The sequence below is a fragment of the Arachis hypogaea genome, chromosome 3, assembly GCF_003086295.3.
Source record: "Arachis hypogaea cultivar Tifrunner chromosome 3, arahy.Tifrunner.gnm2.J5K5, whole genome shotgun sequence".
In the NCBI taxonomy this organism is placed as follows: domain Eukaryota; kingdom Viridiplantae; phylum Streptophyta; class Magnoliopsida; order Fabales; family Fabaceae; genus Arachis; species Arachis hypogaea.
In genome coordinates, this window is record NC_092038.1 from 117,637,059 (window position 1) to 117,661,264 (window position 24,206).

At 44.1% G+C, this 24,206-nt stretch overlaps 2 protein-coding genes across 2 annotated transcripts; one reads left to right on the forward strand and one right to left on the reverse strand.

Moving 5' to 3' along the window:
- Positions 1–8,431: 8,431 nt before the first annotated feature.
- On the forward strand, positions 8,432–9,046 carry LOC112780040 (putative F-box protein At1g67623). The gene has a single exon (XM_025824390.1). The coding sequence runs from the start codon at positions 8,432–8,434 to the stop codon at positions 9,044–9,046; it is 615 nt and encodes a 204-aa protein (XP_025680175.1).
- Positions 9,047–12,586: 3,540 nt separating this feature from the next.
- On the reverse strand, positions 12,587–13,306 carry LOC140183556 (uncharacterized). Its single transcript, XM_072232007.1, has one exon. The coding sequence runs from the start codon at positions 13,304–13,306 to the stop codon at positions 12,587–12,589; it is 720 nt and encodes a 239-aa protein (XP_072088108.1).
- Between the last annotated feature and the right edge of the window lie 10,900 nt (positions 13,307–24,206).

Below are 24,206 nucleotides of genomic sequence, written 5' to 3' on the forward strand. Positions count from 1 at the left end.
ACGGTACAGATCACTTGTTACTTCTCTCTTTTGATTGGCTATTGGTTACTTTTTCTGCTTTTGTGACAGAGGGGTTGTTTTGCAAAATTTATTTTGTTGTTGGTTTTTTTTGTTAAATCCAAGAACTAATGGGGTTATGTAGAAAAATTTATGAATTCTTAAGTTGAAATTGATTACGGTTAATGATTGTGTATTTCGTTAACTTAACACGACGGAGTTAGGCTGTAAAGGAAGGAGTTGCGTTGTCGATGTCTTTTGACGCATATATACGATTCTGCCACCCACCATCGTGACGTGTATGCAGTTCGTGTTGCACGAAGTAATCGCAAATTGCCCAGTCGCTAAATCTCGCATATGCGTCAGTGCATACGTTCAGAGGATTACGCGACTGTCATGTCATCATCGGAATAGCACTCGATCCCCACGAATAACAAGAAGTGGTGGTTCATGCAGAGTATTCGCTTTGCCATAGAAGATCAGAGTCAAAAGATCGCAGCGGCATAGAGAAGCTGGAGAATGAGAAGACCCACGAAGGAGGAGAATTGATTTCGGATCTATCGCGACTCGTTGGTTCGGAGGATGAAGATCTGCATAGTGGCCTCGCCGGAGATGGATTCGATCACCGTCGGATAACAATGAGTGATGTTTCGGCTAGATGTATGGCTTTGCCGGAGAAGTCCAACAAGGAAGGATCGAAGCGGCGTGGGGATGGTGGACGAGAGGATGACGAAGGAGAGGCCGATGGTGCTACGGGTCGGGCGGGTTAGGTTAGAACACAGTTGGTTTAACTTGGGTCAATCGTGATGGGCCTCTGGAGTATTTTTTTCCCTGAGATGCACATTTTTTCTGAAACTAATGCTGGGCTCAAGTGTTGGGCTATTAAAAATGTTGTTCAACTAGATAAATGGTCTAGTATGGTCCTTTTCACTGTACGCGTTGGTGCGGTGTCGAAAGAGGCAAAGAAAAGAAACGGTGAAGGGGGTGAAGAGGTGCGGACTTTGTCGCCAGACAGGGCATAATCGAGTTTCTTTCCACTTAAATCCCAACAGCAGAATGAACACACAAGAGGGTGCATCATACTTTGGTGGTGTGGGCGAAGGTGAAACTGGCACAGGGGAGGACTCGTCTGAGGAGGATGAGGTAAGACTTTGTCAACAAATTTGTTAAATTTGTTTAGTCGTCCTTTTCAATGAATGTATTGACTGTCCATGGATTCGTAGTTCATGGCTAACTGAATGTATCATTGTAGTTGGCATGGGACGATGCATCGGACGTTGCCTTGGACGAGGGTTATGATTCACGGGGCACGGGGCACAATTTGGTAACCAGTCATTACTTTTAGTGCGCTCACAGCTAATTCCAGTGGGGACGTGGGTCTTCAAATTAGGCAAAGGTTTGGTGATGCAGCAGGTGTTTTAGCTTCTTAGAAGATCATGCGTGATGTTCTATGTTTGGAGAAACAATAGGTAGCTATAGAAAACTGTTTTGTACTGTTATACTTCCAATTTGACGATATCCAGGCCGCAATATGACTTTATTTTGTAACGCGCTATATTTAAAGTGGAAGTTATTGTAGAGCATCCATGGTGCTGTATGAATTGAAATTGCAAATTAATGTAGAGAGCATCCATGCTGCTGTGTGAATTGGAATTGTAAAGTAATCTAAGGAACACTGATATTTTGAAAAGTTCTTAGTTACACCGGTCATAAGATTATATCATGTACAAAATGAGTGAAGTCTAGCAGTTGCAACACATCGACAATCAGAACACAAATAGTTGTTGCCAAATCAGAAAAGGCAATCCAAAGTAACATGGCCAGCTAGGTCATCAACCCAGTTGGATTCATTCAAAATCAAGAAATTTGACCAACAGCTCCACTTCTGGGTGGGTGCTGGAGATCTCAAAGACGGCCAGCTTGGGCACACTTATGTTACACTTGCGTAAGAAACCCACCCACCCTTTGCTAATGGCCCCACAATTGCGCCTTCTCTTGCCCCGGTATTTGTTGTAGACTGCCCGGACGGAGATCTCCCCCGATCTGAGAGTCACCATGACACAATCGTTGACGTCGTCTCTAAAGTGCGGCACATTTGGCTGGGCAAACCAAAATGGAGCAAGGAGATGTAGTTAATGAGATGTGTAACATGAATGCAATGTGCATGCAGTCAAACAGAATGAAATGACAACTACTGACGATGGCATCATGAACAATTAGCATGCAGAGGAACAACACTTTATGTAGAATGGCAGACATGCCTACAAAGTAAGGACCATCGAAAGAACAACACTTTATGTAGACCAGGTATTGGCCGCCAAATTACTTTTAATAGAGGGCACAGCAGGGGAACAAAACAGATAATGTGGTCCCCAAAGTTAAACAACGTAACACGTGTATATACAGTGGAGAGGGAAAGCCATTACCAGGAAGTGGGTGCCCAAGAGCCTTTTCGTGATGTGCATGATGAAGAAGGGGTGCTCGGACCGAAATGTCTGCTCCACCTCAGCTACAGCTGCGCTCCTGGGGACATTGATGCACCCCGTTCGACGCCGGGGCGCTTCAGGAGCGTGTGTACGGATCCGTCGAACCTTCCGGGGTGTGACGTCGACGACTTCATCACCGGACGTAGCATACGTCCTCTCGAAACCCGGTGACTGAAAGATGTGAACGCTGAAGTCGTCTCTGCCCTTGTGCTTGAACAGCAGAATGTTAGATGGTTGGAGCTTGTATTCAAGATAGAACCTTTGCCATCCCGTGCCGAGAGCGATCTCCTTCCACCCGTTGGGTCTGCATTCAATCTTGTAGGTATGGTTTGACCCATCGGCGACCGTGACGTAGAGATGGTTGCTACCTTTGGGCAGGAGCCGATTCGGAAACGGTAGACGCTGCATGTAAGGGCACATGAGGAGTCGGCGTCAGAGATAGAACACAATGCGGATAGGAGAGTCAGAAATAATGGAAAGAACAGAAGAGCAAGCTTTAACCTACCATCGGTCGCGACGGATCTCCTGCCGCTTTGATAACCCTAAGGACGTCACCTTTCGCGTGTTCTCGTACCATTTTCTCGTCCAGGCACGAACAGAGAAGAAGGGGATATTCTTAGTTAGGAGAACTACAAGAGAGTGGACAGCGTGTGAATCGAGCGGATATGAAGGCTGAATCCTATCTAATTAAATAATTTAGTGATAGTTCCACCCCCTTAGCACTGTGCGCCATCACCCTTCCATGAAGTCTTCCTCTAGAAGCCAAAAAGTTTCGTCCCTGAAGAGGATAGGAGCTTCGAGTGGGGTCGGTTACTAGGGGTTGGGTTTCTGGCGAGTTCGGGTTTTCGTTTTTGGGTCGAGTCTATTTCTCTGGCCCAAATACCAGATAAAAAAAAATGTTATTTTTCAGGATGAACAAACCCAAAAAAAAAATTTAAAAACCGTAAATATACAAAATAATAAGTGTAATTATGAACAACTTACCTGCTTCCAAGGACTACATCAATCCGTGCATCCATCAACGGGCAAAGGCTGACAACACGAACGGATTTTTCGCTGACTCACTGAAGTGGAATGATTGATAAGATTTGGTTAAGGCTATAATTTAAATTTTGAATACATTCGGTGGTGATAGCTTTTGTTAGAAATCCGTTTATTGCCGTTGGTAATTGCACCCACATTAATTTCCAATTAATGACCAGTCTAATAAGGTTTAAGGGTTATTTATTAAAAAGATAAAAAAATTTTAAAAGGCGGGAGGTGTTTCGCCAGATTAACGCGCGTACGTTTACGTTTTTCACAATCCCCAAAAAAAAGCGCGTACTTTTCAAAGAAGGGAATCACACTGAGGTACGTACTTGTATAAAGTAGTCCCTTCGTAATCTTTGTTGATCCAAGCATCTTAGTTGGAATCATGAGTTGTAAATAGTTGCCGAAATGTTCTGGAATCATGCGTGGTAAACGTTAAATGATAACGGCTCGAGACAATTCCGTAATTTTGTCTAAATCGGTCAAACGATTTGTTTCACTTGGGTGAATTACAGGCATAGGGGCTGAGTTATTGGTAACAACAAACAATTCACGATAAGCAGAGAACGAACCGATGAAAGTAGATATAATAATCGCTACAAAGGTTTAATTAGCTTTTCATAAGATCAAAAGGACGACGAAACAAACAAACCAGATAGATCATTCAAGGCTTTGGTCAACGACAAAAAACGAAAACAACATAAAGATGTCACCCATGTGAACTAGTTGAAATACCTCCGTCACTGTCTTCACCCTGCTCCGGTGGAACGCCTGCCTGGCGGGACAAAGATTTCTCTTTGGCTGTCAAAACATCCACGACACTGTTTGCCAGGAGTCGCCAATTTGAGCTTTCCGCCATCATTTCGGTTGCTTTGTCATACAGTCGTTGACCGGCCACGTCATAGTGTCGCAAGGTCCTGCGAAGCAACTTTTCATCCCGTCGCCGTGCCTTCTTCTCTTCCTCCAGTTGATCCTCTATTTGCTTCAATTTGACCATTAAGTCAACGTTCTTGGCATGGAGCTGGAAGAGTTCCTCTGCCGCCTTTTCACTCCTAGCCTCCCATAACCCCTCCCTCCTGAGAAGTTCGGCCTCAAGGAGGTCAAAATCCGCGGACTGTTCATTTGTACAGAAGATGTTGATCAGATTAGACATCGGTTCTTCCGTGAGGTCGACGGGACTAAGTGTGGGGTCGGTGACGGTCTCCTTCGACATTTTCTCAGAAGTACACAGTGGAGAGAGCAGTGGAAGGTGGCAGAAATAAGGAAGAGGATAAGGATAGACGCAGAGGTGAGAGAAGGAGTTACGACAGAGAAGAACTGGGAAAGAAGCATTGGGAGGTAGGGTTTGTCGTTAAGGGGCACGTAAACATATACCGTGTAAATTGGGAAGCTTCGTCGAATAAAGAAGTAATTGATGTACTTGGTTTATTTTTGGGAAAATAAACGATTTATATTTACTTAAAATCGTAATTTACGATGTCTAATAACCTTTTTTAATTTTTCTGACTTACTTAAAATCGTTATTCACGATTTTTTGAATTTTTTCTTTTTAATATTGTATTATTAGAGGTGAAATCCTTTATCCTGTGTGTTAAACACAACTATGGCCATTTACAAAACGTCAGTGACCTTTTGTGTTTCTTCGATTAAAATAATATATTTTTTACAAAACGTCAGTGACGTTTTGTGTATTAATAATTAAAATAATATTTTTTATTATAAAACGTCGGGAACGTTTCGTTTTTTATAATTAAAAATTTTTTTTATTATAAAACGTCAATGACGTTTTGTGCTACCACTACAACTATGTAAAACACTAAAATAATAAAATATTTTTGTATTTCACATTAAAATTATTCATATATAAATTTTTTAGCCCGATTTCTTCTTATCCCATGACACAGTATTACAGCAAAATATTATAATATTAATGAAAAACACCAGTAACAATCGAATATAAAAAAAGTTTGCCCTTTTTTTGGATATTGGAAAAAAATTGGTGTAATCCTTGAATCGATACAGAACAGCCCAAAAATCGTTAACTCAATGGCGATTCGCCGAAGGGCGTGTTTTGCGTATTTATGGAAAATTATTTCAATTTAAATATACTCAAATTATTACTAACAATACAGGAGATGAGAAGATGTTGATAGTTAACCGCATCTGGATTAAACGGAATTATAATGACTACAAGCACAGAATATTAATCTACCGAAAACAAGGGCGACCTAAGAAACAAACTAAATAGAAAGTTCAGGGCTACAGGGTTCGACAGAAACCAACACAACATAGATATGTCACACATGTGCACCAGGTCAAATTCCTCCGTCCCTGTCTTCACTCTGCTCCGGTTGAACGCGTAATGGATGGGACAAAGATTTGTCCTCGACCTCCAAAACATCGACGACCCTTTGTGCCAGGTCACGCCACTTTGAGCTTTCGGCCATCATTTCGTTTGCTCTGTCATACATTCGGCGAACGGTCGCATCACACTGTCTCTGCTCCATGCGCAGAAACTTTTCCTCAAGACGCCTTGCCTTCTCGTCTTGAGCCAGTTGATCCTCCATGTTGTTCAACTTGACCATTAACTTCAAGTTCTCGGACCTGACACGGAAGAGTTGCTGTGATATTGTCTCGACGCTAGCCTCCCAAATTTCCTCCCTCCTGAGAAGTTCGGCTTGAACGAAGTCACATACGATGGACTTTTCATCTGTACGGACGACGTCGATCATTCTGGACATGGGCCGTTCCTTGAGTTTGACGGGACTGGCGCCGTTGTCGTTGACGGTCCCCTTCGACATTCTCTCGGTAGTGCACAACGGAGAGAGCAGTGGAGGGTGGCAGAATTAAGGATGTGGAGAAGGATAGACGGAGAGGTGAGAGAAGGAGAAACGGCAGAGAAGAACTGGGAAAGAAGCACTGAGAGGGATAGGGTTTGTCATTAAGGTGCACGTATACCTATATAGCGTAGGCCTTATAGTGTAAAGTGAGAAGCTGTTTCGAATACTTTTTTTTTAATTAGAAAATGTGTTATTAATTAATGTAAGTCGTTTGTTTTTTGAAAAAATAAGATATTTATATTTAACGAAAAACAAGGGATAACAAATTTAATGTAGTTTTAAATTTAAATTTAAAGTTATTTTTCAGCGTTCAGGTTCTAAACCGACGTTTAAGATGTCTTCGATTCCCGTGCCAACCCTAAAAACGAAGCATCGGTTACAGACTTACAGCTGGCGTAAATGAAGGCGTGCGTGGCACGGTTCCTGACTTATCTGGTGAGCTGTTTTGCAGTTTATAAGTTCAGTACCCAGTTTTCCTTCCCCTCATCTTGTGATCCATACTAACGACGGTCCTCCTGTAAACTTCCCCTTCCACCACCTATTCATTAAATTTAGATCAAATAGGATGAGATCTAGTGCAAGCACCGAGAAAGGCAGAATAGGAGAGAAGGCCGGATATGGGAGAAGGAAAGGGAAAGGGAAAGGGAAAGGGAAAGGGGTCCCACCGCGCGTCTATCCGCAGACCCTTCTCCCTCGCGAGATATGGGAGAGAATTGCATTAAGGGTTGCGTCGTCGTCCATCCAGGATCTGTTTAACATGCAGGCGACCTGCAAGGTATTTCTGGACATCTGCCGCTCATCTGCGGTGTTCAAGGTGGCCTCCATGGCGGAGATACCCGTCGTGTTCGGTTACGACTTGGAGGACCGTCCTGAGGATGGGTTCCTTAGTGTCAGCGCGCGCGCAGGAAATCCGGGCGCTATATTCCGTATAGGGATGAGAGAATTCTGCTGGATGGACCGACTTGTTGGTGGGGTCGACACCCTGCTTGAGGCCGCCGATGCGGGTGATGTCCCAGCCCGCTACATTTGTGCGATGCTGCTGCTTACGCCGGGTGTTGGGGACGCGACGGACGCTGGTAGGGGGGTTGAAATGTTTGAGAACGTGCTGGCTGCTGGAAAAATTGAAATGTGCAGAGAAGTCTTCGGGCAGTTGTTCGCAAATCCGCTGATTGGGGTGCACCCGTCGGATCCAGGGAAGCCCGTCGTCTGTCGGTCAACCGTCTGCCCGACCCGAGGAACCATGGGTGCCACCAACGATTCCTCTACTGTGTCCTGCGTCCACTGCCTTGCCGAGTTGGAGGTGTTGCATTTCTTTAGTCTATTTACTTTCAGATGAAGTTTCGCTTTAACCGAAGCTGAATGTATTTCATTGTTAATGAGTCGGGTGTTTAGGGTTGGGTGGCCTTGTAAGTCCCCGCTGTCGTGGACCGTATAAGTGACATATTCGAACCGATGCATATCACAGTTTTCAAACATTTAAACGGTCACACGCATAACCTACGATAGAAGCATTATTTCATTACTTCATTCGCTAATAGGGCAAGCCGAATAAATTAAAAAAGAAAAATAAAAAAAAAACGGGCCATCAAAATTTCAATATTAGCGTTGCGACTAAACAGTGCAATAGTAATCCTAAACATACATTGCCGGGGAGGGAAGGCGTCGGTCTATGGTGTCTCCATCCCGTTGTTGCACTGACCCGTAAGACCTTGGACTAAAACGTCGGCCATCTGCCGTATGATTTAATTACGATAAATGCTTCTATAATCAATATAATTATTATAATATATGAATGCATCGGTAAACGAAAACATCTAGGAAAACGTATGCGGTACTGAACCACGGGCAACCCCCCTCCCCCTACCCCCCGAACGGCAGTATATTATATTAAAAGCAAAATGCCACAAGGGCATCTACAAATTCGTCCATCCTCCTTTTGTAATCTCCAATAATCCGTCCTCGAAGTCCCTCCAAATGGCCGGAAGTTCCCAAAAGGACAAAACGAAACTGGAGGCATCCATTCAGCACGAGTGTCTGCCGAATTTTCTTCGTGTCGAATTATGGTCGAGTATTGCCACGATGGTTGCATCGAATTCGATTGAGGATCTGTTCAACATGCAGGCGAGTTGCAGGTTATTTGCATCTGCATGCAATTCCGACGCCGTGTACAGGCACGCGTCGGTGTCGGTGTTGCCTATCGCTTGCTTCCTCGACTACTCCGGTACGCCTGCAATGACATTTCTGCGTCGATGCGCCATAGCGCGGAATCCGGCCGCTATGCTCCGCGTTGGGATGTCTCATTTATTCTGGTGTGGCCACCGCAGAGGTGGTATGCGGACCCTGACCGAGGCAGCAGAGTTGGGCGATGTGGAGGCCTGCTACATCGCTGCGATGCTGCTTCTGTCGCTCGGCGACAAAACAGATGATGAGGTCATCCGTGGATTCGAACTTTTTTGCGTCGTTCGTGACTCCGGCAAAGTCGAAAGGTGCAGGGAGGTCTTCACGCAGGTGTTCGCCGGTCCGTGGTCCGATATACCCCCAGCGACCCCAGAAGATTCCGTGTCATGCCGTTCCGGTAGTTGCCGTACCCGTGGGACCATTGGTGACGACAGCGATCTGTCCACTGTGACGTGTGTGCAATGCCTGGCCGAATATGAGGTGCGGAAGTTCTTGGGACTTATTGCGTTTAAGTAGTTTTGTAAACCCCAGCGATGGAGATGCCGATCATGCTAATTGCTATGCGTACTGATGGTGTATTTTACCTTATTCTTGTAATCGCATAATATAACAAGGCTAGTAAATATATACAACAATGATTAATCTTGCTTAATAGTCGAATATAATGATTAATCTTTATCTGATATCTCTTCACGCGTTACTTCGGGTTGGGGACAATGTTAGTGTAAAGTTCTAAAATTTATAGACTATAATAACTATAGTATTGTTTAACTTCGATTGTTTTAAATAACATATATTTTATTATGTAAATACACTAAATTGTAGTTTAGGGTTTTTAAAAGACGTATTTCGTATGATTTAAAAAAAAGGACACAGAGAAAAGTATGCATAATTGTGTTATCCGTGTTTAAGTTCCATTGCAGAATATCGAAAGGGCGACAGAACAAACATAGGAAATAATGGGATCACACTGGCCCCGGCGGAAAACTTGACATCCAGACATGTTGCATGTGCATCACATCAACTACCTCCGGCGCCGTCTTCATTCTGCCCGGCCGGAGGACGACGAGGACGACGACGGAGCAAGAACCTTTGCCTTTCCTCCACAACGTCCAGCCGGCGTTCCAGCTCAGACCACGGAAGAGACTCAACCTGTTGTCGTTCATGGCGCTGGGCAATTTCAGCTTGTAATTCCTTCTCAGTGAGAACCAACTGTTGAAGGAGCGCGTCATTTTTTCGCTTCTCTGTTTTCAATTCTTTTTCAAGCCGTCGCTTTTCCTGCACCTCTTTCTCCAGTTCATCCTTCCTTGCCTCGAAGACGAACTTGGAGGCCATCAGCTCGACCTTTGCCTGCCTCAGTTCTGCATCCGTGGTTACAAGTGTCGCCTTTAAGTTCTCCTCCCTCCTAACCAGTGCCGCCGCAACGAGATCACAATCTGCGGACCTATCATCTACGCGGATGATGTCGATAAGTGCGTCGATGGAGAGTTCCACGAGGTCCTCTGGACTAATGGCGTGTTCTGTGATTGATTGCTCCGACATTTTCTCGGGATAAGACGACGACGACATTGTGGCAGTTATGGAGAAGGGTAGACTGAGAGTTAAGATAAGGAGTTCCGGCAAAGAAGACGTGAATAAGGGCTAGTAGTTACTAGGGTTTGGGGTTGTGAGTAACGGGCACGTATACACATATATAGTTTAAAGTTGCTTGGATGGGTTTTTAACGCAAATAACGTGTAAGTAGTGGGGTTTATTCACGAAAATAGGAGATTAATTTAAGCTATTTCGGTTGAAAAAAAAAGTTAACGATAACATTAAACATTTCTTCAATAAGCAATTAAGGAACGCAATTAAGCTTGTCATGAATATAACACAAGAATCGAATAGTCAACATTTAATTTGTGCCTCGATAAAACCCTATCAGTTGAATTGGAAAGCACATTAGTATTTCGTTCGTCCCATATTAATTAATTAACTTTTCCTTTCCAGAACCATCCGTAGAGAATTGGAAAGCACATTAGTATTTCTCTCGCGCGGACCCCACGCTCAGGAGTTAACGTGTACTTCAAGCCGAATTAGGTTCATAAGCAGGTGTGCAGGGATGCCAGGGTCAGGTGTAGGGGTGTGGTGTACAGAGATATGAAGAAAACAGCTTTCTTTTGTCAAATCAACCATAAAAAAATTATTATTGCAATTAACCGAAAAAAAAATGACCATATTATTCCATAATGTACAGCATACGACATGTATTTAATTGTTTTATCTGGTGGTTTCCTATAATAACGATTATCGACGACCTCCATTAAATTTGCAAACAACGAAAATGCCATTTACGTTTCCCAATTCCCATTTCTCATTTCCGGATATCTGCGCAAGCTGGAAAATGAAATCCGGAATGGCCACCGTCCTTTGGCAAAAGGATGCCACTTCTAATTGTACGTATATGTTAATATGGGACTAATTACATAAATTAATTGTACTAAATATCCGGTATTAACCATAATTTTGTGCAACGAAACGAGTTACGCGCTAAGCGGTAAAAATTAACTAATGTCAGTGTATATTCTACTGTTGGGCAACGAAACGATTTACGTGTTATACCCTTATTGTCCTTTTTATTTTTCCTTGACCGGCCGGATAGTATCGGTCGCCGTGTTGAAGCAGGCATTAAAGATCCTATGCTCCGACAGGGGTTGACAGAGTGCTTCCGGTTTGCCCGCCTGTGTAGATGGCTTCATCCGACGATTGAAAGAAAGAAAGAAAAATAACTGAAACGATGCGGAATTTATATATTATATATAATTAAGAAAACCCAGTTTTACTCGGAGGTTACACAACATGCGAAGAACAGCTAACGAAATAAAGACTCGGACGGTAGCTGCCGTGGTTCATATAGCCCCGACATCGTCTCCATTCTGGCCGGTGGGATCCTGATAGTCAGAGCCGTCTGCCGTTGCCGCAGGATGACCATACAGTTGGCGGGCCAATAAACCTACCTTGATCTCCACAACCTCAAGCCTGCCTTCCATTTCACGCCACGGTGCCATCTGTTGCTGTTCCCGTCGACGAAGATCGGCAATTTCCGCTTTCAAAGCGTTTGCTTTGTCTTCGAGTTCGCGAACGGTGGTTTGGTGCTGTTCCAACTCCGTCCGCAACTTCTTCTCCAACCGTCGGCCTTGTTCCACTTGATGCTTCCTGATACTAGCCCTGACTTTGGCGGTGATTGCCTCGATCCTGGCCGTCCTTGCTTCGTCCTGTGTCCTACGAAGACTATCACTCAGAAACCTCATCCTCTGTTGGAGGGTGTTGATTAGGTCTGCGGTCGGTTGTTCCTGGAGGTCGCCCGGACTAATGGCGTGGTCGTCGAGGGATTCGTGCGACATTTTGCGGGATGAAGATCGGGAGGTTTGGTAGACGATAACGGCCCTTGAAGCTATGACTTTTCTCCCGGATGTGGTTATGGATAAATATAAGGAATGGTTATGAATTGTGACGGACATGTGGATTGAAATACATTAATGAAAAACAAAATTTATGTTAACAATAGATAAATTAATACATTTTGTTGTGGTTAATTAATGTGCGTATGGTATTCCATGAGAAAACGAAGATATTAATGCACCTGGTGGTTTTATCGATAAACGAAGAAAAAGCCTGTCAAAACTTCTGCTGCATCGATAACGCAGAATCCGATATGATTGCAAATCTTTGCAATGTGACGTTAGAGTAGACATGAAGGGCTGAAGGTCTATGGACTGCTATGAATAACGTCGCAGACAGGAGTTGCGTTGATCTCGAAAAAAATAACTTTGTTACTAGGCTATGCAACCAAGTGTAACCGAATGAGAGGTCAGTGAGTGGAAACAATTGTATTTTCAATAACTTTACTTTTTAATACTACGCAGAAAACACAAAAATAAAAAATATGGCAATCGAGGCAAACAGTACGAAAACGGCAAAACAAGTCAAATAGTTGGAAAAATTATTACATAATAGTGATATTAGATATATTACATTGGATGACCAAAAAAATATTGAGAACCCATTCCTATCCAATCAGTCAAAGAGGTGGACAAACAGGATCAATTCATAATCAGCCCTACAATGCACGCACGGAATATGAGCAGCACCTCCGTCACCGTCGTTTACGTCCCAGCCTCTTCCATAGCGTTGATGGCGGTAAATGGCACCCATGTTCCCACGGGTTGGACATGCATGCGAAGAACAGAGTTGATTCTCTTCGTTTAGCATCGGCACGCGACGCAGGTGTCTCCACGTCCCCTGTACAACGCCGCGGAACACCAATTTGCAGTTTGTCAGGGCACCGGCCGCCTCAAGCCCACGAAATGTTTGTAAGCCGTTGTTCTTTGAATCGGCGTCGTCGCGTAGCATCAGCATCATCGCCACTATGTACTGGGCTGCGGCATGGCCATGGGCTGCGACAACGTGCATGGTTTCCATCCCCGCAAAACGACACCCGCCTAAGAAAAGGTCAGACACCGCAGACCGAAACAGAACTTTCACGTGGCCACTCTGCCTGCATCGCGCTAAGAAGTTTCTTCCCGGATGGTGGATGGGACTCACACTCCACCATCGCTGGTCCCAAATTGGAATGTTGGCGCATCTGTAAACGGAATCCTCATCCCCTGCATTACGTGCAGCGGTGCACGACATCCTGAGACTGCACAAGTCCCTGACGGACTGTGCTGCGGTCCTTCCAGCAATTAAGGTCCATACATCGTGGGGAAGGTTGGCCGGGCCTGTCGGACGATACATCTCCTCCCCTTGTATTGAGCGCCCTCACACGATAGATAACTGGTCGTTTATGTGTAAATAGTGGATAAGCCTCCAATCAGGTATCTCAATTGCTGTTGTTTACGGTGTATATATAGTCACCCGGTGCCGTTTGCGATGGTATCCCATCGGTTGTGTACCGTACATCTACACCTAATCAGCTACAATCACGTCGTTTCGGGAGCATGCCGATTGAGTTTCCCGTCGGCTCACAAAGGGGTTCCTTAGCCAACACGTTCGTTAAGTTTCTCTTTATGTTTTCTTATATCAGAATTTAATATTATAATTTAAGTCTAATATTTTAATAATATTAAATAACATTATTCAGACATTGTTCCAAATTCATGTTGTTTAATTTTAATTATAGTATATTTATATGTAATAAGTATCCGTTTACCTAAATAACATTTACATGATAATAAAGAAGATAACCGTTAATATTATACGTCCACACTAAACCGAAACATAAAATGTCAATAATAAATCTAATCTGCATAACAATCCTAAACCCTAGCTATGTCAACAAACCGTTCCACCTCGTAGTCGGCGCGACAACGAATGCACCCAATATGGTTGGCGCCTCCGACACCGTGGATGGAGCCCCGCTCTGCAGCCCTTCGGCGGTACACATAGAGAAGACCCATGTGGCCTCGGGTCATGCATCTGCTCGAGTAACATACTGTATGTTCCTCTCCCTTATCCGGCATTTGGACTTCATCTGGCCAAGAAATTGTGAGGACTGCGAAGCAACTCGAGTAACATGCCGGGAGTAAGTTACCTACTTCGAGCGTACGAAAAAGTTCCAAACCTTCTTTTTGGGCGTCTCTGTCGTCCCTTCGGAGGAGCAACTCCATTGAAAGTGCGTACTTGGCTGCGTCCAGCCCATCTCTTGCAGCCTTTTGCAGCATTTCCCATCCTACAGGGTGGTTACGTCTTATGTAGAGCTCCCGCAGCGCCTCCCGAAACAGAAGTTCCGGGTGACCAACATCAATGCACCTCTCGAAAAAACTTCGCCCAATAGGGTCCCGTATCCACACCCAATTCAGTTCATGCGGAGGTGGTATTGCAACCTTCTTGAGGACGTTATCGTCGTCGCCTACATCGCGCGCAACGCAACACGTCATACGGAACCTGCACAGGTCCTCAATCGATGTCGTCGCCACTTTAATGGCTATGGCTACCCAAACGTCGCGGGGTAGTTCAGAGGCGTTACAGAACCGCTCCATTGACACTCTCCTTGGACTGGTGCCGGCTAGTGTATATACTTCACAGGATGTAATCCACTGACCAGTGGTTTTGGCAGCAGGAATGCTAGTATATTTATGGATAAGGGTCGCCCTTTGGAATCCGATTCGCTCGCACAGTGGACTTAACCGACGCATCATTTCGTTGGCGAAAATCCACGTAAGTTTTCGAAAAAAAATAAGAAGGAAAATGGTTTCTATGAACTTGCATTGTAAATAGAAATAACACTGTTAATTGATGGCATTTATTGGATTTGTCGTTACGCGCTGGTGCGTATTTAGTAGCCGGCTAGGAGCGTTAAAATTTAATCTAAGTAAAATATACGCTAACTAATCATCATCGCATTCATTTGTATAAATAAAATTAAAGAAAATCAGTCCTTGAAATTGCAATAGGTGTTCATGCACGAGAGACGAAACATGAAACGAACGGCCGTGAACACAAAAAGTCTTAATCTGCGAGTAACATAACCTTGAATCGCCACACCTGGTCGCAGCGTACCCTAATACAAGACTAAAGAAGAAAGCAACGTAATACTAACCTTTTGTCCAAAGTTGTACCATTGTTGTTTAAAGCATAAATATCTACAGAAAGCGTATTGTCCCATACCCCGAATTGACATATACACCTGCTCCTCTGCAGCTACCCATGCTCTAGGTCAGCGCGTCATAAAGTTTCGCCTCGGGGGCATCACGAGGAAATGAGTGGCGTAGGTTGTTTCCAATATCGTGCGCGGATTACTTGCATCTAGTTCTCTCCCGGTTATGACCACCATTGCCAACCAATCTGGTTACGTTTTTTTTTATGCATGAAGCACAGGGTTTACGACCGTTGGATAAAATCTCAGAGTGAAGATTTGATGAATACGTGTCCTTTTTAGTAGACCAAAAAATTAAAGTAGGTGTAACAAAAACCCCAAACACTAAACCCTAAACCCTAAACCCTAAACCCACTAATCCCTAAACCCTAAACCCTAAACCCTAAACCATGAACCCTAAACCATAAACCCTCAACCATAAACCCTAACCCATAAACCCTAACCAATAAACCATAAACCATAAACCCTCAATACTAAACCCTAAACCCTAAACCCTAAACCCTAAACCCGAAACCGTAAACCTTAAACCCTAAACCCCAAACCTAAACACTAAACCCTCAATACTAAACCCTAACCATAAATCCTAAACCCTAAACCCTAAACCCTAAACCCTAAACAATAAACCATAAACCCTAACCCCTAAACCCTAAACCCTACAACCCAAACCTAAACACTAAACCCTAAACCCTAAACCCTAAACCCTAAACCCTACAACCCAAAAATAAACACTAAACCCTCAACCATAAACCCTAAACCATAAACCCTAACCAATAAACCATAAACCCTAAACCCTCAATACTAAACCCTAAACCATAAATCCTAACCCCATACCATAAACCCTAAACCCTCAATACTAAACCCTAAACCCTAAACCCTAAACCCTAAACCCGAAACCGTAAACCGTAAACCCTAAACCCCAAACCTACACACTAAACCCTCAATACTAAACCTTAATCCATAAATCCTAAACCCTAAACCCTAAACCCTAAATCCTAATCCCTAAACAATAAACCATAAACCCTAAACCCTAAACCCTAAACCATACAACCCAAACCTAAACACTAAACCCTAAACCCTAAACCCTAAACCCTAAACCCTAAACCCTAAACCCTAAACCCTAAACCATAAATCCTAACCCCGTACCCTAAACCCTAAACCATAAACCCTAAACCCTAAACCCTAAACCCTAAACCCTAAACCCTAAACCCGAAACCGTAAACCGTAAACCCTAAACCCCAAACCTAAACACTAAACCCTCAATACTAAACCCTAATCCATAAATCCTAAACCAATAAACCCTAAACCATAAACCCAAAACCCTAAACCCTAATCCCTAAACAATAAACCATAAACCCTAAACCCTAAACCCTAAACCCTACAACCCAACCCTAAACACTAAACCCTCAACCATAAACCCTAAACCATAAACCGTAACCAATAAACCATAAACCCTAAACCCTCAATACTAAACCCTAAACCATAAATCCTAACCCCATAACCTAAACCCTCAGCCCTGAACCCTAAACCCTGATCCCTGCACCATGCACCCTAAACCTTAAACCCTAAACCATAAACCATAAACCCTAAACACTAAAACCTAAACCCTAAACCCTAAACCCTAAACCCTAAACCCAAAACCCTAAACCCTAATCTATAAACAATAAACCATAAACCCTAAACCCTAAACCCTAAACCCTAAACCCTACAACCCAAACCTAAACACTAAACCCTCAACCATAAACCCTAAACCATAAACCGTAACCAATAAACCATAAACCCTAAACCCTCAATACTAAACCCTAAACCATAAATCCTAACCCCATAACCTAAACCCTCAGCCCTGAACCCTGAACCCTAAACCCTGATCCCTGCACCATGCACCCTAAACCCTAAACCCTAAACCATAAACCATAAACCCTAAACACTAAAACCTAAACCCTAAACCCTAAACCCAAAACCCTAAACCCTAATCCCTAAACAATAAACCATAAACCCTAAACCCTAAACCCTAAACCCTAAACCCTACAACCCAAACCTAAACACTAAACCCCTCAACCATAAACCCTAAACCATAAACCGTAACCAATAAACCATAAACCCTAAACCCTCAATACTAAACCCTAAACCATAAATCCTAACCCCATAACCTAAACCCTCAGCCCTGAACCCTGAACCCTAAACCCGGATCCCTGCACCATGCACCCTAAACCCTAAACCCTAAACCATAAACCATAAACCCTAAACACTAAAACCTAAACCCTAAACCCTAAACCCTAAACCCTAATCCATAAAATTTGCAAATTATATATAAATATGCTTGTTATATATAAATTTAAGTTTCTTCTTATTGTCAAATTATTATTTAGAGTCAAAATTTTTCTAAAAATTAAATTAAGATAAATAAAATACAAACATAATCTAAGCCAAAACTAGAACCGCTTCTAATGTTCATTAACAAGCCCACGTTTTTGAAATAATAATTCACAGTTTCACACATTAGACTTTAATTACATACTTTAATTACACGCTCGTAATCTTTGCATTAAAAGCTGCATGAAGTGTCGCTTCGATTGAAGACATGGAACTATAACAACAAAACCAACAAAATTCCTGCACGTGTAGAGAAAATTGATGTTCTTCACCGTAGCATTGCCCGGTGTTCATTATTTCGTTCATTGGATAAGCCTTTTACAGTATCCACATCATACAGCCCCACCCATCAAATCCCAAATCCTCCTCTTATAATGCAACAAACCAAGGTGAGCCAAAGGAGCGACAGTAATGGGATAACACAGTCTGTAGGAGGACGACGAGCAAACATATGGTTGACAGTCGGGCATCATCTGGAGCCGGTGCGGGAACCTTATTGGATTCGGGTGGATCACTACTATAGAGCTGGTTCGGGCCGGTCTGCTGACCCTTAACCGGGGACAAAAAATTTAAAAAAGCTTTCCTCGGTATTGTGGCAACACTCTTCCGTTTCGTCTTCTTTGAATTAAGAATAAATCGAATTTATTGTCGCCTAATATCAGGATATTTCTTGAAAAACGATGTTTAATATTTTATTTTATTTGACGGGAATTGACGTCTGTTGATGTGATGTGAATGACTGCTCCAACGGCCCGCGGAACAAGATAGTCAGATTAACCCCGTTGCCCAACGCAACGCGCTCAACAACTATATAATACAGCAAATGTGGAAACTGTATAATATACGCTTCCATCTACTCGATTGCCACTGTTGTCGCAAGTCTAAAACACGGTATTGAAAGGAGAAAAAATAAATAGAAAAAGAAAAGCAACTTGGGTATGGAAAATCAATTTCCGGATTTCTTGGCTGCTATGGGGGAGCAGATCCTTCCAGACGATCTTTTGATGGAGATTTTCACTCGCACTGACCCGAAGACGGCGGCGAGATGCAGAACCGCAAGCACAACCTGGCGTGTCCGACTGTCTTCCGAGAGATTTAGGATGGACAACACGCTGACAAACATTGGAAAATACCGTAATGTGTTGCTCCAGATTGGTGACCCGGAGAGGTACGGTTCAACCCAGGCTTTTTGCATTGTTGACTGTGAAGGCGGAGAAAGAGTAGCCGCGCCAATGCCAGAGCAACTGGGTCCAGGCGGATGGTGGAATGTTATCGGCTCCGATTGCGGTGTGATCTGCGTCCAATATAGCACGAATGGTCCTGATTTGAGGCTACTGTTATGGAACCCGCTGCTGCGAACCGCTCGTCAACTAGACGATCCGGCCGACAAACTTCTAAAACAAGCAGTAATCGGATACGCCTTTGGATACCGGGCGGGAACTGACAATTACTGCGTCGTCCATATGTCAAAGAGGCACGTCCTAGACAGGTTTTTGCACTGCAATGTTTTCAATTCGGCAGAAGGAAGCTGGAAGCACGCGTACATCAACGATCAACGACTCACTCACCTCGACGAGGGCTCAGCTTTTCACCTTGGTAAGGCCGTGTGGGTAAACTGGGGAGGACGTGGTTTGACGATTGCAACGCATGTGGTTGTGTTGGATGCAGACACATTTATTCTGAGCAAGATAAGGATAAACCGTAACTTAATTCAGCACGTGCAGGCACTGCGTGTGCTCGACGGCATCCCACACCTGGTCGGGTATGAACGATCGCCGCACCGAGGACTATCGACCATATGGTGCAAGATTGACTTGGAATCCATGTGCCTCGTCCCGTTCATCAGGCGAAGAGTTGCCGGTCAGTACGGCGTTCCATGGAATCCTATGACGATCATGGGTGATCGTATGATAACAGTGCGCGAAAACAACCACCGGCGGGCAAGAGATGCTAACGGTGGTTTTCTGACGGAGATTTCGTTGGTTCAGATTAATTTACTTAACCGACACAGAGTCACCGCATTCAATGGTGAGTGGCCGAGTGACATGAACCTTCAGCGCGTTATAACTGTGGGAGTGGGTTGTCTAGTTCCCTAATAGAGCGGCCGATATTGTGATTCGATCAGTTGTATCGTTATTTGTATTCCGGGCATGCTTAAAATATGTTTTTCAAATGGATTGATGTGTATCATGTTTTATTATACTTGGTAGGATGAATATGCGAAATGAAATTTATCTTATTGGATTGAGAACATATAGTACGTGTGCAATCAAATCCACACAACAATTACATTTGATGAAATACTTTAAACTAGTCATGTTTTCCACTCGTGAATACCGAATCAAAAATAAATTACAAATAAAAATCCTCATCAAGCGATCTTCACGGGTAAAAAAAACAACAAAATGATCGCGGATATCAGCACGGTGATCAGAACACCTAGCCTCCTCGTCGTCGCGACACTCGCAAGCATGTTGTCTTCCATGGCCGTAGATGCTGAAATCGCGGCCTCCAGATCTGCCCTTGTTTCAGACAAACTCTGTTGCAAAGAACGCAGCTCGTCTAGGACTTCCTGCCTTGTCTTCTTCAACTCCGTGTTCTCGCTTCTAATGCCCTCGTTCGTTTCTAGCAACCTGCGAATGACGTCGGAGTAACGGGGCGGGGGTTCTGGATCGTACCACTGAAAGAATGAGCATTTCCTGCTGGTTCCGTACCCAGAACATCCATAAAATCTTCTGCCCGGATAGTCACATTTCCAAGCGGTTCTGATTGGCGACCTCACGCCACAGTGACATCGAGGCGTCGGTGCATCGACGGAGGACGAGCTTATGGAAGAGGATCCCTGCATTATGTGTTCAGTAGTTCACGAGGGGAGTAAAACACTGGCTTTTGAAATAGCCGTGCCCAACGAGGTTTCATATTCACCTCTCTGCTAATGCCGTCATGTGTTCGCATCCCAACGGCCTTCTTGTTGACTGACACATGTGACGCCAACTTGGCACGTAACGGTCGATTATAGGCCCCAGCCGCGGGCCGGACGCATGTTACACCATGAAGTTGTAAGCCGACGATCCAAACCGTCAACATTAAATATGTGACCCGTTTTTCTCTGCGTGTTATAATCTTTCCTCATGAAAAATTTCGAAGATACTAATTCATATGTAATTATCTTACTGTCATATAATCTCTTGTTATTCCTTTTCCTTGTTGTTAAGGGATATTGATTAATTAGTTGTTTTATATGTTTCGTGATTTCAGGGGCAATTACGTTTTTTTGATATGACGTGATTGACATACCCATCACGATGCACAACTGCGCGTCTGAGCGCTACATTGTAGCAAAACTAAAGAAGTGTATAGGAAAACTGACCTCATGCCCCCTCATGCTACGGCAGGTCACCTTTTGCTATCTTAGGAAGCACATTGCAAGGCCTTGAATATTGGACGGTACCCGTGGTTGCCTAACCAGTGCAATTCTAAACGCATGTGATGCATCCTGCCTGGATGGACCTGACCGTCTTCAGACTCCAAGAAAGGTGTTTGCAGACCCAACATTATGACCGGCCAACAGCTAGCCTAGTCAAATATCTTCACAACTCAAACCAACTCAAAACACAACCATATCCACGCATGACCAACACGGACCAACTCATCGGACGCCGACGACCGATACTGCAACCAACAATGGCAGAGAATGGGACACCCGCTGCATCCAACAACGTCAACCGCGAGACGTCCCAGGTACGGTTGCGGTGCATCAATCGTTTTTTGTTTATTTATTTATTTATTTCTCGTAGTTATGATTACTCTACTACCGATTCTTCTGAGTTAGTAGTATACCCGAACGAACTAACAAGCACCCAATGCTAGGAGGACCAGAAAACACCGGGCCCCAAGGACACCACTCCAAACGACGCGTTGCTGGAAATAATGAGAGAGGTGCTCGAGAACACAAAGGTTGGTGACACTTGTCTCACTATCTGCTCTAACTGAATCGGTTAATCCAACCATCTGACAGATCTGTTACCATTTTCTATTGAAGAGCGCGCAACGCCGAATGGACAGGGTCGAAGCGGAATTGGTGACGATTCAGTTGTTGGTGGGCGGTCTTAGAGAGCCTGTGACCCAGAGGCTACAGGAACATGCGGATCAAGTCAACGCAACGTCCGATGGAAACCGGATCGAGAAGCAGAGACAACCTGTTCCCGAAAGGGTACACATGCAGAACCCGATGTCACGCACCTCCATTACCAACCGTAGACAGTTGATGCATCCAGGAACGATGAAGAAGAGACATCATCAATCGTCGATAATAAGCAGCGGCGGAGACGTCGAAATGTCTATTTACGATGAAGAAGACGATCTGAAACGGGCCATGTACCCAAAGATGTGCAGGTCAAATACGCTCGTCGACGAAAATAACTCGAAGGGTGGCTTGGCTACAAACTTCTTCAATCGATTCAAGGAAAAGGTATACGGGGGTAACCGAGGGACTATATCCGCCGAACGCACGAACAATGCAGCCAACCCGACAGGACGCAATGGACTGCAGCCAACGCAAAACAGAAAATGCAGTTTTCCCTTTAACACAATGACGTCATCCGACGAGAGCTCATCGAAGCCTGAAAGCAGCCACGGACGGACAGCCGACACCTACAAGCATATTCCGCGACGACCCCCCTCAAACCTGACCAAGAATGGAACAAATACAACCAACGCATGGCCGATCTCTCAGCACGCGATGGACATCTGTAGCTACGTCTACGACCATGATTCTGACCCAACGTGGGTATTGTATCCGAATATCAACCGCTGAATATGCCGTGCGGCGTCATTTGTGCCGGAAGGCAGTTAAAATTGCCCTCACAGTGTAACATCTTCCAGTTATTCACCGCAGGGAGATCGTTGTACGCATCGGGTCGCAACATGCAACTCGTCCTGACATGGGATGCGTGTTAGACGGACGGCAACCAACCCAGAAGGCACGTAGCAATCGATCGGACCTTTTTCGAATAAATGGATTTAATTCCGCTGACCCGGGTTTATTACTTCCATGTGAAGTCTGAATTTTTTTTTTGTCGGATTTCAATTGCAGATAATGGAGATGATCACGATCATGGTTGCATCGGAGGGAGAGACCGATGGAGATCACCGTCGATCCGTGTGGTGCTTGCACCCGAATTTTGCGGTACGACCAAAACAAACTTCCCTACTTCATTTTAATCCATAACTATGATTTAACCGTAGCTGTTATAACACGAACCTTGTACCGTTGACATATGCCGGTCACTTGTTTCAACCTCTGAATACTCCCTAAGTAACCAGTCCGATGTAATGGATGGCGTCCACCCTGAAATTTTGGCACAGCGATACAGGAAAGAACACATGCACCCGACTGAAGACCTGCGCATTGTAAGCTACCGACCAATAAGATTCTTGTACGCATGTTCTGGTCATGGTCAGACTGAATTTTGAGTCTCTTCTGCTTTTCGGCTTTTTCTATCGATCGCAGGTCTATATGCCAGTACTAGAAGAAGACTATGAGAAGCACTGGTTCTTGGCCGTGGTTGACCTGTCGGACAAGCAAGTCTATCAATTTGACACGAATGCGACTAAAGAATCAAAGGCAAGAAGGAGACGTGTCATACAATGCATGGTACGCAACGAACATAAGTCAGATCATCGTCCTATCCAAATACGCTAATCTATTTTATGTTTTTGAATATGTGCCAGCTTACTGCCCTGGATGGAATTGTTGCAACTGACGGGTATAAAAACTTACGCTCTAAGGCCGCTCCCGAGTTTGCCAGTATGAAAATCATGTCCGCACCGGGAGTGCCCAAAAACAGCAGCAGTACAGACGCTGGCATTTGGGTCATGCAGTGGATGGCAATGGGACGCAGGTTCACGTACGCGGTGTTGCCAATTGTAAGTTAACGCATGCAAACAGGTAAAATGCATGCAATTGCAATAAGTGTCTCTAATAAACGCGGTATTGACCATTGTAGCTGTACGAAGAGAAGATCAGGATAAAAATGGCAATTGCACTGCTAACGGGAAGATGCAACGAGGAAAGTGGTGCATTGCTTGCTAAGTCGGCCGCGAAGAAGGGAAAGCGCGAGTAACATACGTCTGAAGATGCGGAATTCAACGTCTTTTTTTTTTGGGTAACTCATGCACTACAGTTTTTTTCGTGGACTGATTGTATCATGGGCCATACTTCTTATTACGGTTATGGGCCCCTACTTTTACTCTATACTTATGTTGGGCCCCTTTACGTTATTCGATGTTGGGTGGTTGGACGAGTACGGAATCTGGGTTTTGACTCGACTCGGTTTTTCCGGACCATCACCAACACGGAAGAAAATGTTAACTTCCAGCACGTGCAAACAATTTAAAAAAGGTTTTTTTCAGGGAAAAAAAATTAAAAACGGAAAATGTACAAAAAGTAAAAAATAACGTGACTATCTGCGTCGTTCGAAAACATCAATCCATCCATCCATCACCAAGTCCTGGCTGACAATACGAACTCATTACTCACTGACCCACGCAATGGAATGAATGATAACACTAGATTAGGCCTAAATTTAAATCCTATGCTCATGCGGTGGTAATCGAATTTTTTTTTTAAAAAACCCGGTAGTTGCCATTGGTAAGTGCAACTATATT

Bases quoted from the DNA above. Each gene is read 5' to 3' on its own strand.
- LOC112780040 (XM_025824390.1), top strand. From the start codon at position 8,432: ATGGTTGCATCGAATTCGATTGAGGATCTGTTCAACATGCAGGCGAGT.
- LOC140183556 (XM_072232007.1), bottom strand. From the start codon at position 13,306: ATGTATCGTCCGACAGGCCCGGCCAACCTTCCCCACGATGTATGGACC.